At 36.9% G+C, this 17,159-nt stretch overlaps 1 protein-coding gene across 5 annotated transcripts in view; it reads right to left on the bottom strand.

Annotated features, from left to right (window-relative positions):
* Positions 1 to 17,159, bottom strand: part of Utx (Utx histone demethylase) — a 758,689-nt gene that overhangs the window by 220,809 nt on the left and 520,721 nt on the right. For all 5 annotated transcript variants that reach the window (XM_090377749.1, XM_090377755.1, XM_090377761.1 and 2 more), the window contains one exon: positions 6,831 to 7,003. In XM_090377749.1, the coding sequence (XP_090233875.1) occupies positions 6,831 to 7,003 (173 nt within the window). The remainder of the gene's footprint in view (positions 1 to 6,830; positions 7,004 to 17,159) is intronic.

The raw sequence follows: 17,159 nt of genomic DNA, 5'->3' as shown, positions 1-17,159 counted from the left end.
AAAAATCATTGAGAAATAGAGAATGGATATGCCTGTAAACAGTAATCACTTCTAGTAAATTATAATATTAAATTAAATATAAATTTAATAAATTAACATTTCAAATTCCAAAGAAAAAATAATTAAATCTAAGATCAGCCCAGGTTGTATTTTATATGGACTACAACCTTATATCTGCATTCGAGTGAAGCTGAAGGATTAAGTGGTGAGAGTTAAAGACAGACAGGTTAAAAATAAAAACACCCTACAAACACAAGCAGGTAAAACTATGAAGAGCTAGAATAACTTTTTTAAACCTCAAAATTAATATGGATATGAATGCATGCAAAAGGAGATTGAAAATAAGGAATGGCACATATTAAGCAGGTGGAGCTCATTGAATTCCTCTAGTTAAAGAGAAAGAAACATACAAGATGTATTTCTAAAGTTTGTATATTTACAATTTGTGAAAATTTATGTTAATATCACCACTTAAAAATAGCCTACGATGAACAAGATGTAAATACTGATTAGGGGCAGAGAGTCTAATCAACAATTTCATTAAACAGATCCAAGAAAGTTTTTTTAACACATAGCTAGCATTCATGTCTTGTTAGATTTGTTTATCAAATTGGATTTGCTGAATGAAATTAAGCAGTTCTTCTAGATTTGCAGAGTTACCTAATATATATGATATCAAAATAATTTTGATATCATATTTGGATTTCAGGAAAGCTTTTGACACTGTTGCACATGAAACAGGGTTCAGTGTTGGGTCCACTGTAGTTTTGTATATTTATCAATGATACTGATGAAGGTATATCAGGCTTAGTGTCAAAGTGTGCAGATGATACAAAGGTTGGCAAGGTTGTTAATGACAGTGTGCTACTGCAACAGGATCTAGAAAATTTGGGCAGATGGGCTGACAAGTGGCAACTGAAGTTTAACATTGACAAATAGGTTACTTCTACCCATACTGCATATGGGTGGTAGTAGTGGCATGTGATGCAAGAAAGCAAATGTATGAGCTTATGCAGCATCAGCCAAAAAAAAAAAAAAAAAAAAAAAAAAATCACACCATTCCCTCCAAATCCCTGTCCAGTTCCTCCTTAAATTTATTCAACCTATCAACTTCCACAACGACAGATGGAAGTTTGTTCCAGCAATTAACCGCCCGCTGGCTAAAGGCAAATTTCCGCTCATCTATTCTACATCTGTCCTTTCGTAATTTGAATTTATGCCCCCTTAGGTTCGTAATCTGAACAAGTGGAAGGATCCCATCAGAATTCAGCGTGCCCAACCCATTCAAGGCCTTATATACCCCAATCAGATCACCGTGCAGGTGCCTAGTCTCCAGCCACTGCAATTTGCAGAACTTAAGCTTCTCTTGATAAGAGGATCCCTTCATTCCCCTCACCAATCTTGTTGCCCTTCTCTGTACACGCTCAAGTAAATCTACATCCTTCCTAAAATGAGGACTCCAGACCTGTACGCAGTACTCAAGGCGCGGCCTGACCACTGCCTTATACACAGGGATAGTCACCTCCTTTTACCTGCTAGCAAAATTCCTATATATCATTGACAAAACCCCATGACCTGCCCTGGCAGCCTATCTGCATTGCTCAGAAAACTTCATAACTGCCTGCACAATTACTCCCAGGTCTTTTTCATTTACTACCACCTTAAGTGTAGTACCACACAGTTGGTACGTTTCTCTGGGGTTACTTCTACCCATATGCAGTACTTTGCATTTGTCAAGATTAAACTTCAGTTGCCACTTCTTAGCCCATCTGCCCAAATTATCTAGATCCTGTTGCAGAAGCACACTGCCATTACTGTCATTAACAACCCTGCCAACCTTTGTATCATCTGCAAACTTCGACATTAAGCCTGATATACCTTCATCAATATCATTGATAAATATACAAAACAACAGTGGACCTAACACCGAACCCTGTGGGACTCCACTAATAACATTAGTCCAAGAAGAGCAGCACCCATTGATTACCACCCTCTGTCTTCTCGCACTTAACCATCCTTTTATCCATTGTAGCAACTTACCCTTAATACCATTCTGCTCCAATTTGTACAATAGTCTTCCATGCGCAACAGTGTCAAAAGCTTTTCTGAAATCCAAATATATGATATCAAAATTAATTTTTGCATCCAGTTTCTTTGTAGCCACATCATAATATCCTATCAAATTTGTCAGACAAGACTTTTCCTTAACAAACCCATGCTGTATCAGAATTATTGCTGCAGTCCTGTCTAGATGATCCTGCAATGCATCTTTAACCAGCGACTCCATTATTTTACCCAGAACAGAAGTTAAACTAACTGGTCTGTAATTACTCAAGTCACCCTTCGATCCCCCTTTGTGAATTGGGGATACATTTGCACATCTCCAGTCCGTGGAAACCTCCCCTGAGTCCAAGGACACTCTCATAATTATGGCTAAGGGTTTGCTTAGTTGCTTTGCCGCCTCCTTTAATATAACTGGATAGATCCAATCCACCCCAGGTGCTTTTCTTACGTTTAACTTCAACAATTTCTCTTCCACTTTGCTCTTAGTTATTACAAAATCATTAAGTACCCTGCTACAATTTGATAACCTTCTGCCATTTTCAAATCTTAATAATTCCTCACGTGTGAATGTAGATGCAAAATACTCATTCAGTTTGTTCGCTATCTGAGCAGGATCATCAACAGTCGAACCATCGATGTCAAGTGAACCAATCAGATTCATCCCCTTCCTTTTAGAGTTTATATAAGTAAAGAAATTCTTGCTGTTTTTCTTAGCATCTTTTGCCAAGGATTTCTCGTAATCTGTCTTCGCCTGCCAAACCTCCTTTGTGACCTGAATACATATTAACTTATATCTGCCATAGGCTTCTGAGTCGCTTGATAATTTATATGCATCCTATGCATTTTTCTTCTCTGTTACGAGTCTCATTAGATCTAGAAACTACTGCAACAGGATCTCGAAAATTTGGGCAGATGGGCTGACAAGTGGCAACTGAAGTTTAACATTGACAAATAGGTTACTTCTACCCATACTGCATATGGGTAGAAGTAACCCCAGAGAAACGTACTACACTTAAGGTGGTAGAAAATGAAAAAGACCTGGGAGTAATTGTGCAATCAGATATGAAGTTTTCTGAACAATGCAGACAGCCTGCCAGGGCAGGTCATGGGGTTTTGTCAATGATATACAGGAATTTTGCTAGCAGGAAAAAGGAGGTGATTGTCCCTCTGTATAAGGCAATGGTCAGGCCACACCTTGAGTACTGCATCCAGGTCTGGAGGCCTCATTTTAGGAAGGATGTAGATTTGCCTGAGCATGTACGGAGAACAGCAACAAGATTGGTAAGGGGAATGAAGGGATCCTCTTATGAAGAGAGGCTTAAGTTCTGCAAATTGCAGTGGTTGGAGACTAGGCACCTGCGAGGTGATCTGATTGAGGTGTATAAGGCCTTGAAAGGATTGAGCATGCTGAATTCTGATGGGATTCTTCCACTTATTCAAATTACAAACCTAAGGGGGAATAAATTCGAATTGAGGAAAACAGATGTAGAATAGATGTGCAGAAATTTGCCTTTGGCCAGCGGGTGGTTAATTGCCTGAACCAACTTCCATCTTATTATTTTTTGGCTGATGCTGCATAAGATTTCTTGCATCACATGCTACTACTACTACTACTACTAGCTGCAACTTAGAATGCTACCCCCCCCCCCCCACACAAACACCTTCAACTTTTTGCCTATTAAATAATGTACAGTGCCACTACGGTCACCAAACTGTCTGCTTGTCATTGTCCTTTGATTTGCTTTCTGGGTCTGTAAAGCCTACTGCCACCACTGATTGCAAGTTTGGGACTTATGTAATCATGACATCCAAATGGCAAACAAATGAGAACTGGTACACAGTATTTGCATATACTGTATACCAGTGGATAAACCTTTGACAAAACATATATTTAACACCATTTTAGTATTACTAGCGATAAATGAAGCAACAAAGCAATATTATACCAGCACTGACCACAAAAAACCAATCATCGCCTGTCCATTCCCTCTAATAATTTGCCTAATCCTTCCATAAAATGTATTCAAACTATTTACTTCCATTATGGAAGTTTGATCCAAAAATTGAACTTTGACTCTCCAGCTGAAGCAATTTTCACACATCTGTTCTCCAACCATTCTTTTCAATTTAAAATGTGATACTCCCTTACGGCCATTGCTCAAGAAAGAGTAAGGATGCCATTAAACCCTTAAATACTTCAATCAGGTCTCTGATACTTTACTGTACCCTTTTATTCCCCTGACTAATCGTGTTGCATCTCACCGTACCCATTTCAATATATCCACACAAGACTTCTAGACCTGTACACAGTATTCAAGGTGAAGCCTAATCATTGCCTTGCACAATGGGATAATCACTTCCTTGTCTCTGTATATCACTGATAAAATTCCTGTATATCATTGATCGAATCTCATGGGGCTGTCCTAGATCCTAGCAAACAGTCAATGTCGAACCGTACAATTACCAGTCTTTTGCATGAGTTGCCAAATATTTTGTTATTTTAGCTGCCAGATGTTGGCATTCCAGTTAATAAATTCAATTGAAAATATTTATCAATATATTCAAATGAAAGAAGTGATGAAAGGTAATAAACATATTACCTTATAATTTTCAAACTAAAATAAAATGATAGATAACAGGCATGAACAATTTAATGTAGCAAAATAATATTAATTTTGTCATCCTATATCTTTGAATATATTTCATGATCCAACAAGGAATACAAATTCTGCATTCTTCACTGAATGAATGCGAGAGGAATGAAAGGAATGGAGCTATCCTAATTTAATACTAACCAAGGTGAAATTAGTTATTTTCTGCATATCAAGTAACTCTACGAGAGGGTTAACATTCTATTCTTTTGTTGCTTAAGGATTTTACAACACAAGGGCAACAAAGGCAAAGATGTCTCATTCTAGGTTTCTTAATGTAATTCATGTTTTGTTAGATTTGTTTATCAAATTGGATTTGCTGAATGAAATTAAACAATTCTTCTAGATTTGCAGAGTTATCTAATATCTGTTGAAGGTTAGGGTGTATTCTGATTATTACATAAACTCTGAAGAAGCAGGGTAATTTGGAATTTCTGAACTGAGGGCAAACTAAAAGAATGTGTTTTTCTGAAAGTTGAACTTGGCATTGAGCACAGGGGGGAGATTTTCATTAGTTAAGAGATGATAATGCATAAGATGTGTGTGGCCAATTCGTTGTCTAGCAAGCAGCACTTGTCCGACTTCTGAACAATTTAATGTAGCAAATAATATTAATTTTGTCATCCTATATCTTTGAAAAACTAATTTATAAATATGGAACTCCTGATTCTGGAGTTCCATATTTATCAATTAGGTTTTCTGTCATGTAATTTATTGGTTTCTCTTTGGTTTCTCCACGAATGAGCCCATTCGTCTTCACTTGCTCTTCTAATAATTGGTCTAAAGTCAGTAAAGAACTATTATTGGTTTTTTTTTTTTTTTTTTGGTAGTTGCAATGCTGACTTGGCTTTGCCACTACCTGCTATTTAAGAGCATCCTGGGATCCAACCAAGGGTTATTTCAGAGTGATTTTTTTAATAGAGGTTGATTAGAATGACAATTTCCTGTAGGAAGTGATGATAAGAAGGATGTTAATCCTGCATGGCTGATATGGCATTGGGCAAATTAGAATATATTAAAGCAGGAAGTGAAGATTGCTGACATAGTTAATTTAATGTAAGATGGACAGGATATAATTCTGCAGAGAGTAAGTTATACTCAGCTGGAAGAGATTTTGAGACTACATGTGATGGGAATACAGTTGCTGCACCTACTTGTGACGGGAATACAGTTGCTGCACCTACTTGTGACGGGAATACAGTTGCTGCACCTACTTGTGACGGGAATACAGTTGCTGCACCTACTTGTGACTGGGACTTAGATCCATCTGTACAGGTTACGAGTTTCACAGTGTGTTCTGAAGCATGAGTAGCACGTGGCTGTTGGATATTATGCGATGGAGTGGTATTTTTTGACCACTGAGCAAAGTACAGATCAATGTCTATCCCACAAAGGTAAAGGCATATTAGTATTTTCCTCAATTTTGTTGAGATCAATTTTGCATTTATGTACTAACTCTTGAAGGCATATTCCAACAGGCCTAGGTTAATTAGGTTTAGATTCAAAAGTGTTTGTCAAGGTTGTTGGTTGAGACATAACCAAAAGGGGTGGAAGGGAGGGGTTCTTCTTTTGGCAGCATATTGGCAGGATAAGCAAAGGGGAGGGGGGGTCATGTGCTTCTACAGAACCTTGCCAGTTCACGGTGCCCTTCAATCTAGTGCAGATTGAAGGGCACCGTGTTGGATAGGGTTAAGAGACTGTAAGGTACTTTTTTTTAGCTTAAACATATACTATAGCTCCATAGTCTAATCATGACCAGATTAGAGTATGGTACAAATTACGCACTAATGAGATATCATTAGTAATGATATACCTTAAAACAACTGTATAGGAGGACACAAAATTAGTTCACTGGCTTGCTAAATGCTTGTTTTGCTTTTTGTTAATAAATATATAAACAAAGCTGTACCCTTTTTATTTTTATTATGAAATATTCTGTTTCCGACTATTTTAAACGTTATTTAAATATATGTATAATTATATATGTGTGTGTGTGTGTAAATATAAAGGCAAAAATTAATATAAACATAAAGTTAATTAAATCAATTTCTATTTATTTTCAAGGTGGTCATGATAATACAATACTTATTTGCTTATATCTATAGACAACCATACCTTTTCCACGTGTAGCATTAAGATAGCACTTCAGTGCATCATGGGGTTGGTTGCAATTTTCATACAAAATCCCTAAATTTGTCCATGCAGGAGTATGACTTTTATCCAACTGTACAGCACAAATGTATGCCTGCAATGCATCCATTGGCTGACTCTGCTGCTGATACAATACTCTGCAAATCAAAAATATACAAAATTATCATTTAGCAAAAAGTAGCCTTTCAGAAATCTATACAATAATCTGATACATACTGAAGTCACAATGATTGAATGCAATCTATAAAATGTTGGTGAACACTTTGTCAACTGTATCAGAATAGATGATTTCACAGGGCTTAAAGTACAGGAACCCTGGCTGGTAGTGATCAGGCAGTGAGTTAGTTGGAAGATTAAGAAAACTGTTGCAGCAGTTAAAAGGTAAAGGCACCATACAGCATTATTGATTGGGAGGACTGCAGAGGGAGGGTGAATACATTAGAATCATTGAATACCTTTAAAGCAATAATCAGGAAGCCATGAACACCATAACATTGAGAATATATAGCACGCGGAGGATGCCACAATGGATGAATACAGAGTTGGCCTGTCTAACAGAGCAAAAAAAAGACAGTGTTGGAAAGCTGAAGAACTAGAAAAATACTGAAGCCTATAGCTGCTGTATAAGGTTAGGTAGACAGGGCTAAGTATGAGAAAGCATTGGCTAAAAGAGCAAAGAAAGGGGACAATTTAATGTATGTAAATACAAAGAAGAAGATTAAAAATCAGATCAGACCCTTGTAAAGTAGGTGTGGAAAAGTCTTAGATAACCCAGCTGATGAAAAATCCCTTTATGCTAAGGAGAGGCTGTGCAAGGGAGGTTGAGCCATATGAAATCAGAGATGACTGTTTATTAGACAAACTTTTGAGAATATAGCAAGTAAGGCTCCAGGTGTTGACGGCACATACCTGGTAGTTTTAAGGGAGACCACCAGGGAGTGTACTGAACCATTAAGGTTAATTATGAGGGCATCTTTGGACTCAGGGGATATTCCTTTGGATTGGAGAAGTGACAACGTATCGCCAATACATAAGAGATTCTAAGAGTGAAGTTGGTAACTACAAACCGGTTTGTCTGAATTTAGTGGTAGGAAAAATCTTAAAGGCAATGATCAAGAGTTCAATTCAGGAAGATATTGAATTTAGATAAGATATTGTATTCTAAAGGACAACACTGCTTTTTTAAGGGAAAATCATGTTTAACTAAATTAGTAGTCTTTTTGGTACAGTTTCTTATGGGCTGGATTTAGAAAACAATTTCAACACAGTTTATTTGGAGTTTAGCAAAGCATTTGACTTGATCCCTCACAAGAGATTACTGTATAAGTCTGAACAGGCTGTGATTACTGGTAAGATTCTAAGATGGATTGCTGGGTGGCAGAAGTGCAGAAGGTTGTGATTAATGACACTGTTGCACATGGAAGACTATTGTACAAATTGGAGCAGAATGGTATTAAGGGTAAGTTGCTACAATGGATAAAAGGATGGTTAAGTGCGAGAAGACAGAGAGTGGAAATCAATGGGTGCTGCTCTTCGTGGACTAATGTTATTAGTGGTGTCCCACAGGGTTCGGTGTTAGGTCCACTGTTGTTTTGTATATTTATCAATGATATTAATGAAGGTATATCAGGCTTAATGTCGAAGTTTGCAGATGATACAAAGGTTGGCAGGGTTGTTAATGACAGTAATGGCAGTGTGCTTCTGCAACAGGATCTAGATAATTTGGGCAGATAGGCTAAGAAGTGGCAACTGAAGTTTAACCTTGACAAATGCAAAGTACTGCATATGGGTAGAAGTAACCCCAGAGAAACGTACCAACTGTGTGGTACTACACTTAAGGTGGTAGAAAATGAAAAAGACCTGGGAGTAATTGTGCAGTCAGGGGAGGTCATGGGGTTTTGTCAATGATATATAGGAATTTTGCTAGCAGGGAGAAGGAGGTGATTGTCCCTCTGTATAAGGCAATGGTCAGGCCACGCCTTGAGTACTGCGTACAGGTCTGGAGGCCTCATTTTAGGAAGGATGTAGATTTACTTGAGCATGTACAGAGAAGGGCAACAAGATTGGTGAGGGGAATGAAGGGATCCTCTTACCAAGAGAGGCTTAAGTTCTGCAAATTTCAATGGCTGGAGACTAAGCACTTGTGCAGTGATCTCATTGAGGTGTATAAGGCCTTGAATGAGTTGAGCACGCTGAATTCTGATGGGATCCTTCCACTTGTTCAGATTACGAACCTAAGGGGGCATAATTTCAAATTAAGAAAAGACAGATGTAGAATAGATGTGCGGAAATTTGCCTTTAGCCAGCGGGTGGTTAATTGCTGGAACAAACTTCCATCCGTCGTTGTGGAAGTTGATAGGTTGAATAAATTTAAGGAGGAACTGGACAGGCATTTGGAGGGAATGGTGTGATTTTTTTTTTGGCTGATGCTGCATAAGCTCATACACTTGCTTTCTTGCATCACATGCCACTACTACTACTACTACTACTAATGGTTATTCTTCAGATTGGCGTACTCTTAAGAGTGGGATCCCTAAACGATCGATTATGGACCTCTGTTTCTCATTTTCATAAATGATATCAATTAAGAGATAGAAGGCATGATGTCAAAATTTGCAGACGATATAACGATTGGTATAGTCATTAATGATCAGTGACAATCAGCATTCTTACAGGATGACTTGAACAGATTTCAAAGATGGTCATAGAATTGGCAGCTATGTATTAATGCTACTAAATGCAAGGTCTTATATTTGGGGAATAGCAACAACCAAATAAATTATACATTTGGTGGGGTTGAAATAAATACAGTAGAAAAAGAAATGGATCTGGGAGTTACGATATGGACAGATATGAAGTTTTCTGACCAATGTAAACAGACAGCCATGAAAGTCCATGTGTCCTATCAATGATTTATTGAACATTATCCTGTTCAGATAAGGTGTTCATAATACCACTATACTATATAAGGCAATTATAAGACAACACTTGGAATAATGTGTTCAAATGTAAAACCTCATCTGAAAATACACATTGAGCTTCTTGGAAGGGTCCAAAGATGGGCAAACTCAAATGGTGAGATCAGCAAAAGGACAACCGTATGAGGAATTACTTTGATTATGTGGGCTACAGAGCTTGGCAATTAAGCCTCTCAGACACATGATTGAGGAATATTAGGCACTGAGAGGGATTAATAAAATGAATGAAGGTAGAATTTTCAATGTTATAAAGTATTCCAGAACTAGGGCCATTAGTATTCCAGAACTAGGGCCATTCAAATTTCAGAGGTTGAAGTTTAGATTTAATTGTAGGAAGTTTTCTTTTAGCTAGTGAGTTGTTGACTGTTGGAACAAGTTTCCCTCATAGGTAGCAGAGGCTGACAGTCTCAATAAATTCAAAGGCCAACTGGATAGTTACCCGTGTGAGTGAGGAAAGCATATAATTTGTATTTTCTTATCTACCTGGGTTTTTCATTTTTGTTGTTTTGTCAATGTAACAAAAGCCTGTGGCTTCCTTGCACTATATGGCAAATACTATTACTATTTATACTGCACAGAGGAATGCTGCCCTTCCATATTACCAGGTAATACTAAGTAGTAAATTACTCTCAGCATCCAGTGTAATGCCAACAATTTGCTTATTGGAGACTTGAAGTGGCAAAAGCCATGTTAGGTTTCCAAAGCAAAGCTCCGGCAACTCCCATTTCTTTTATTATGCATTATGAAGTTATGATGTACATAATAGCAAGATTAAATATTCCTTACTTTAGAGCAGCTTTTCCCAAACTTACTTTATTTGGGGGAACACTTTTCACCTCACAACATATTCAAGGCACACTTACGAAACACAAGTTTAAGTAAAGTGTATTAGTTGTCTGACGGAACCGGGGGTTTGTCCCCCATCTCTGCATTGTATTCTTTGTAACTGACACAGAACTCTGTGGAGGCCAGAGATTTAAAAAGTGTGTGGGGGAGAGGTTTGCTGTGTAGTGTTATGTTATGTTCTGTTGTTTCTCTGACCATTTAGCCATTGGGACCCACAGTTGCCCACACTTTTCCATGTGGGGGGCAGGCCAAGCACCCAGTAGATTATTTAAGTTCTCTGGCTGATTCTGCCACCTATTTTCCTAGGCTTTCAGTGGTAAGGTGTATATATACACACACATAAATATACATACACACATACACAAAATTAAAAGTGGGGTGAACATTAAAATTTGGAAAGGCCGAAAGAGGTTTACGAGCAAGTGGTTGAATTTTTTGACGCTGATTAGGATTTGGCAGCATTGTTAGGGGCATACTCAGTCAGTTTAGGTAGAGTGGGGGACTGGAGGGGACGTACAAGGATGGGGACAATAGAGTAGGCATCCCCAAAGAGGTCAGTGGAGACTAGCCCTACCAGGCAAAGTATGGGGGAGGAGACAGAGACCAGTCCCCCCCGCCTGGGCTTTTAAAGGGAACCAGGTTAGAGTACCCAGTTCAGATCGCCAAATGGTATGTTGGTAGCAAAGCTATAGTATGTCTTCGTTGGTGATGGTTGTCAGGTCCATGTCTTGTCAAATCCGGTAGGAAGGTCAAACTGCTCATCCCGCTTTGGCTGTAGAATATGTTAGCTGGCAGTAGGGAACCCACAAGGCAGGGTGGTGGGGGAGACATTTACTTCATTCATAATCCACATTCTCACTCTACTTGCATTCTATTCTTATCATTTTTTTTTTTCCCCTGTTAGATTTTAAATAAGCAGAAAAAGGAAAATAAAAGTTATAGCATGTCTAATGCTCCAAAATGCACAGTGCAGCAGTAGAGGAAGCAAAAGGATATAAATAAAGTGTGGTTTGTAGAATAAATAAAGAGCCTGTGAAAATGGAAATGAAAAGTACACAAGGTGCCAGAACTAAGAGAAGTTTAAGGAATAGTAGAAGGTGGAAGTGAGTTAAACAGGTGAAAGAATTTGAAAAACCAAGTGCAAAAATGAACTAGGACTGAGGAGAGAAAAAAAAAAAAAAAAAAAACACAAGTAAATAAATAAACACTATATTCAGACCTCTCATTTGACCTCATGCTAAATGTGCCCTCCCATATCTGAATACAGTGTTATTTATTTACTTATATATATCTATATATACTATCATTGATTTATATTAAATATTAATATAAATTAAATTATAATAAAGTGAATAAATAAATAAATAATTAAGCATTCATTAGAGGCAGCGACATGCAATTCCTCCATATGAAGCTGAAATACATCCAATATTTTAAATTAAATAAAATAAAACATAAATATATGTTTTATATATATATTTAAATATATATATATTATTTATTTATTTATTTCCTCCCCTCAGTTCCAGTTCATTTTTGCAAATTCAAAATTTTTTCAAATTCTTTCACCTGTTTAACCACTACTTCACTACCACTTTGTACTATCCCTTAAACTTCTTAGTTCTGGCACCTTGTGTACTTTTCATTTCCATTTACAAAGACACTATTTATTCTACAAACCACACATTATATATATACATATAATTTGAATTAAATCCAATTGCATCTAAAATTAGGCCACAGAAATAAGAGTAAGAATAAGCGAAAATAAAAAAAAGGATAGCATAGCGGACAACAGTGGTAGCAAAAATCATAACATGTTGCTAGTATATAACTGTAGCATTATGTTACAATAAAAAGAAATGGAAGTATGCCAGAAGCATGACAAACCAGTAGAGCGAAGAATTTAACATGCAAAAGTAAGGTTAGAGTAATGCTGGGGAAAAATTATTTAGAAAATAGTCCTAATTAAATGAAAATTTAGTGCCCCCCCCCCGGACTCGGGAAGTCCTAACATACTGGAGATGTGCAAATCTATCTCCAATTCACAAGGGGATCAAAGGATGACAGAAATAATTACAGACCTGTTAGTTTCCCTTCTGTTTCGGGTAAAAATAATGGCTTCATTAGTTAAAGGAGTAATGCAGGACGATCTAGACAAGATTGCAGTTCTAGTTCAGACACGGCATGGGTTTGCTAAGGGGAAGTCTTGTCTGACCAATTTCATTGGATACTATGATGTGGTCACAAAGGAACTGGATATGATACCAAGTATATGATATCATATACTTGGATTTCAGGAATGCTGTTGATACTGTTGTCTGGAGACTAGGCACCTGTGAGGTGTTAAGGCCTTGAATGGATTGAGCAGGTGCAACACTGATGGGGTTCTTCCTATTTCTCAGATTACAAACCTGATGGGGCATAAACAGAAATTGAAGAAAGACAGTTGATGAATAGACGTGTGGAAATTTGCCTTTAGCCAGTGAGTAGTTGATTGCTGGAAAAACTTGCATCTGTCGTTGTGGAAGTTGATAGCTTAAATAAATTCAAGGAAAACGTTTGGAGCAAATGAATGGGTGAAATGGGATTTTTTTTTTTTTTTGCTGTATAAAGTGGCTTTCTTGCATCAATATGCCTCTATTAATGCAAACTTCTAGTATTGCAACTGTGGTTGATGAAAACAAACACAATATTGCCACATTTCAAAGTGAGAATGAACAATCACAGCCTTCTGTTCACCAAAAATCCAAAGTGAAAAAACAGAAACCAAGTAATAAAAGACCAAAACGAAATTATGATGACAGTTATTTCAATTTCGGCTTTACATATGTTGAAAATAAAGATGCTCCTGATGCAAGTGCATCATATGTAATAAAATATTAGAAAACAGTTCTTTGACTCCCGATAAACTTGTGCGTTTCGTTAATGTTCTGCAAATATACAAGTGTTCCGTAAATATATTGTGAGATGAAAAGTGTTCCGTGACTAAAAAAGTTTGGGAAACGCTGATCTAAACCTTGGTTTTCAAATAAATGTACTAAGGCTCTTTAAGATAAGAATGTAGTGTGTTGTGACTTGCAGCCAATTCCTAAAGCATTTATTTCTGGCTTGTGTTCAAATTGCCAGCTTCGTTTTCTGATTACACTAAAGTTTGCAGTAATTTTAAAACAGTTATTATTCAACCCAAACTCAATTATGAACAGGCTACGTGTAGAAAACTTTCTTCTTGTCCAAATGGCAGTCAAACATTCTGGTCACTTGCCAGAATGATTAACTGTAAATTTGCCCTTTCTATAGTCCTTCTGTTACAACTTGATGGTTATACTGCAGGTTTCTCAACCTGTGGTCAATGAGTTGGTTGTGGGTGGTCCATGAGAAAGTAAATTTTTTTTGTAAGTATAAAATATAATCACAAATAAAATTAAAACTGGCAATCAACCATTAACTTTGTTGTTACATATCATGAGGTATCTCTTACAATGTAAGACATTGAGTCGCCAGTGCAGTGTTGGCGAGGACACAAGCTTTCATCTGTCACAGTCGATCACAAGCTTCTGAGCAAGTAATATGTATTGGATTTTCTTTTGTGTATTCATAAAGTATTTTTTACGTTTTCACAAAACTAGTGTGCAAGAATAACTTAAAATTTGTAGTTGTTATTTGATTGTATATGTTGGGTAAGTATTTTTAGTATATTTTAATTATATTTAATTAATCAGTGATATTTTGTTTGAGATTGGGATTATTTATTTTAGTAATTTGTTTTTTTATTTAGTTTTTTGTTTGTTTTTATTTGTTTTTTAGTAATTAGTTTATTTTAGTAATTAGTAATTATCAGCCCTATACTGAACAACATGGATAAGTGACTAAAAACAAGATTTTTCATAGATGTAAAGAAACTCTGCCTGCTGGTTCACATTAAGTGAAGAATGCTTGAAGTGGTCCGTGAATGACAAAAGGTTGAGAAGCACTGTTCTATTGATTTCTAAGCTAAAGATAAAGCAAACTTATTAGCATCCCACTTTTCTGATAATGGTTGTATGAACGATCTTAGTAACCACTTCCTGTCATAGCCACTCCACTCAATGCCTGTCATGCTCTTCAACAGAAGGATGTGCCCAGAATTCTGAACAGTCTAGATGCCAAGAAGGCTCCAGATCCTGATGCCATTTCCCCCATTTGTACTCAAAACCTGTGGTCCTGTTCCATGTCATCTTTTTGAACTTTCTTATTCTTTTGATGTTTTTTCTTCTGCTTGGAAATCTGCTCATATCCAACCAATTCCTAAAATGGGTGATACAATCCTCAATTGCAATTATCATAGTCCAATTTGTACATTGGACTATGTTACTCTTATTTGAACAAATTCAATGGAAAAATTTGTGAAGCTCAAGCATTTGCTTCTGACATCTCCAATCTTTTAATTGCGTCTGACATAAAGGTTTTCTACACACACACACACACACACACACACACACACACACACACACACACACACACACACACACACACACACACACACACACACACACACACCTCTTATGGCCTGACAAGTGTTTTTTCCAACTGTGGTAACCAGTTTTATTTTCGACTATTCACTGTGCATGATAAGTGACAACACTCTGTCTTCTAATTTCTCCAGTAATGTTGGTTTTCCCAAGTTTAGTTCTTTCTCCCACTTTTCTCTCTTGTATATTATCGACATTCTGCTGACTAGAAATTGTATTACTGCAGGGGCTCACATCTGGTGAGTATGGGCTTGGCACGCCCAGGGTCCTGAGCTGGATATCATCATCATTCTTCCCTTTCTTGGTGATTCCCCCCTCTCCCCCCCTCTCTCACAGGGTAATTCAGAAATTTTTTTTTTGGCCGGTGCAGCATAAGCCTCTGGCTTACTTGTACCATATGGCTAATAATAATAATAATAATTTTTGCTAATGACAGTACATTACATTCCACCTTCTAGTTTGAGCAATCTTACCCTTCACAAACAGTGTCAACTTCTTGAATATCCATCACCAATTCCTTAAATGCTGACATCCAGGTAATTTTCCAATAGGACAAAGAAAATTTGGTCTTACCTCTAATAAATATTATTCCAACATGTAATCTCTCTTGGCATAAGGGCTTCATAAATATTGCATCAAAAATACAATTAGATTTCCTTTTTCATTCTTCTGAATGAACTACTTGCTCTGTACCAATCTTAAATCTGCCTAACATGGAATATTGTTCCCACATCTGTAGTGGTGTCACCAAAACTCTTCTCAAGCTTCTGTACTATTCAATAGAGGGCAGTCAGGTTAATTAAAGACCATCTCTTACAAAATCACTCCTCCTTTGTCTCACGTATGTTCAATTTCTATTGCATGCATTTTCTGTAGATGTTTCCTCGGGCATTCTTCTGAATTTGCAATTCCTTCAACTCTTTTCCACACCAGTGCAATCATATTCGAAAACCGGTCAGCACCCATTTATTGTCCAACTCCAAACTCATAGAACCAACTTTTATTCTTCCTTGTTTACTCCTTTTACTTCTATTTTCTGGAACAACAGTCCTTCACATTTACATTCCAAAAACTGCAATCTACATGAATTCCAGTCTAATGTTAACAAGTCTCTTCTATTTTATCAGCCTTCAACTCATGCACGGTACTTAGCATTATAGGTTCTAATATCTTTTGTATTTGGGATTTTAAAAAATGCACACACACAACATTTTTTCTTTTTTTTTTTCCCCCCTCTTACCACCTCAACTTTTAGAAAATAAAATATTGTATGGTGGGTCCACACGAGCAAGAGGCACTTTTGTATGAGAAAAGATTGGCGTGCCGGTGTGGCATTGTGCAATAATTTCCAATCTTTCAAGTTTACTGTTCTGAATGCTTTTGGAAAAATTGTCTCACTCACAGTAATACCTTGAAGAATGAATGGTACACCACACCACAATGATAAAAAAAGAAGAAGAAAAAAAAAAAGAAAAAGAAAATCCTTCTAGTATCACTTTCCTTTTTGACTTATCCTGCCAAAATTTTTTTGACTGTTGTGAGTAAGGTGACTGCCAAGTTTATGATTCATAATATGTTTGTGAGTCACAAAGAATAGGCCAGTCTTCTTCCTGGAAATGAAGCAATCTGGTAACAATGGATTATTATCAGATACTGTTCACTTGTTATGCTGATTACTCTTAAGCATTCAAGTCATCACATGCTGAGCAAGTAGCCCAATGCATTTTCAAATTATTTAAAATCCCTGACAGCTTCTATGTGAAATGCTCAAAGCTTCTGCAAGTCACACAGTGGTTTTCTGATGCACAAGTTGTTTGGATGTTTTTTTTTTTTTCTTGAGCCATACAATCAATTAAATAGATTCAGAGTTTATTCAAAATTCTCTGAATAAACCTAAAGCAGCATTTTCATGTTTTGGAAGCAGATTTCTCTTTGCACTAACAAAATCTGATGTTTGT

Source organism: Mastigoproctus giganteus, chromosome 1, assembly GCF_048544385.1.
Source record: "Mastigoproctus giganteus isolate SK-2022 chromosome 1, ASM4854438v1, whole genome shotgun sequence".
Taxonomy (NCBI): Eukaryota; Metazoa; Arthropoda; class Arachnida; order Uropygi; family Thelyphonidae; genus Mastigoproctus; species Mastigoproctus giganteus.
Note: the sequence above shows the minus strand (reverse complement) of the source record. Positions and strands in the feature narration are given on the sequence as shown.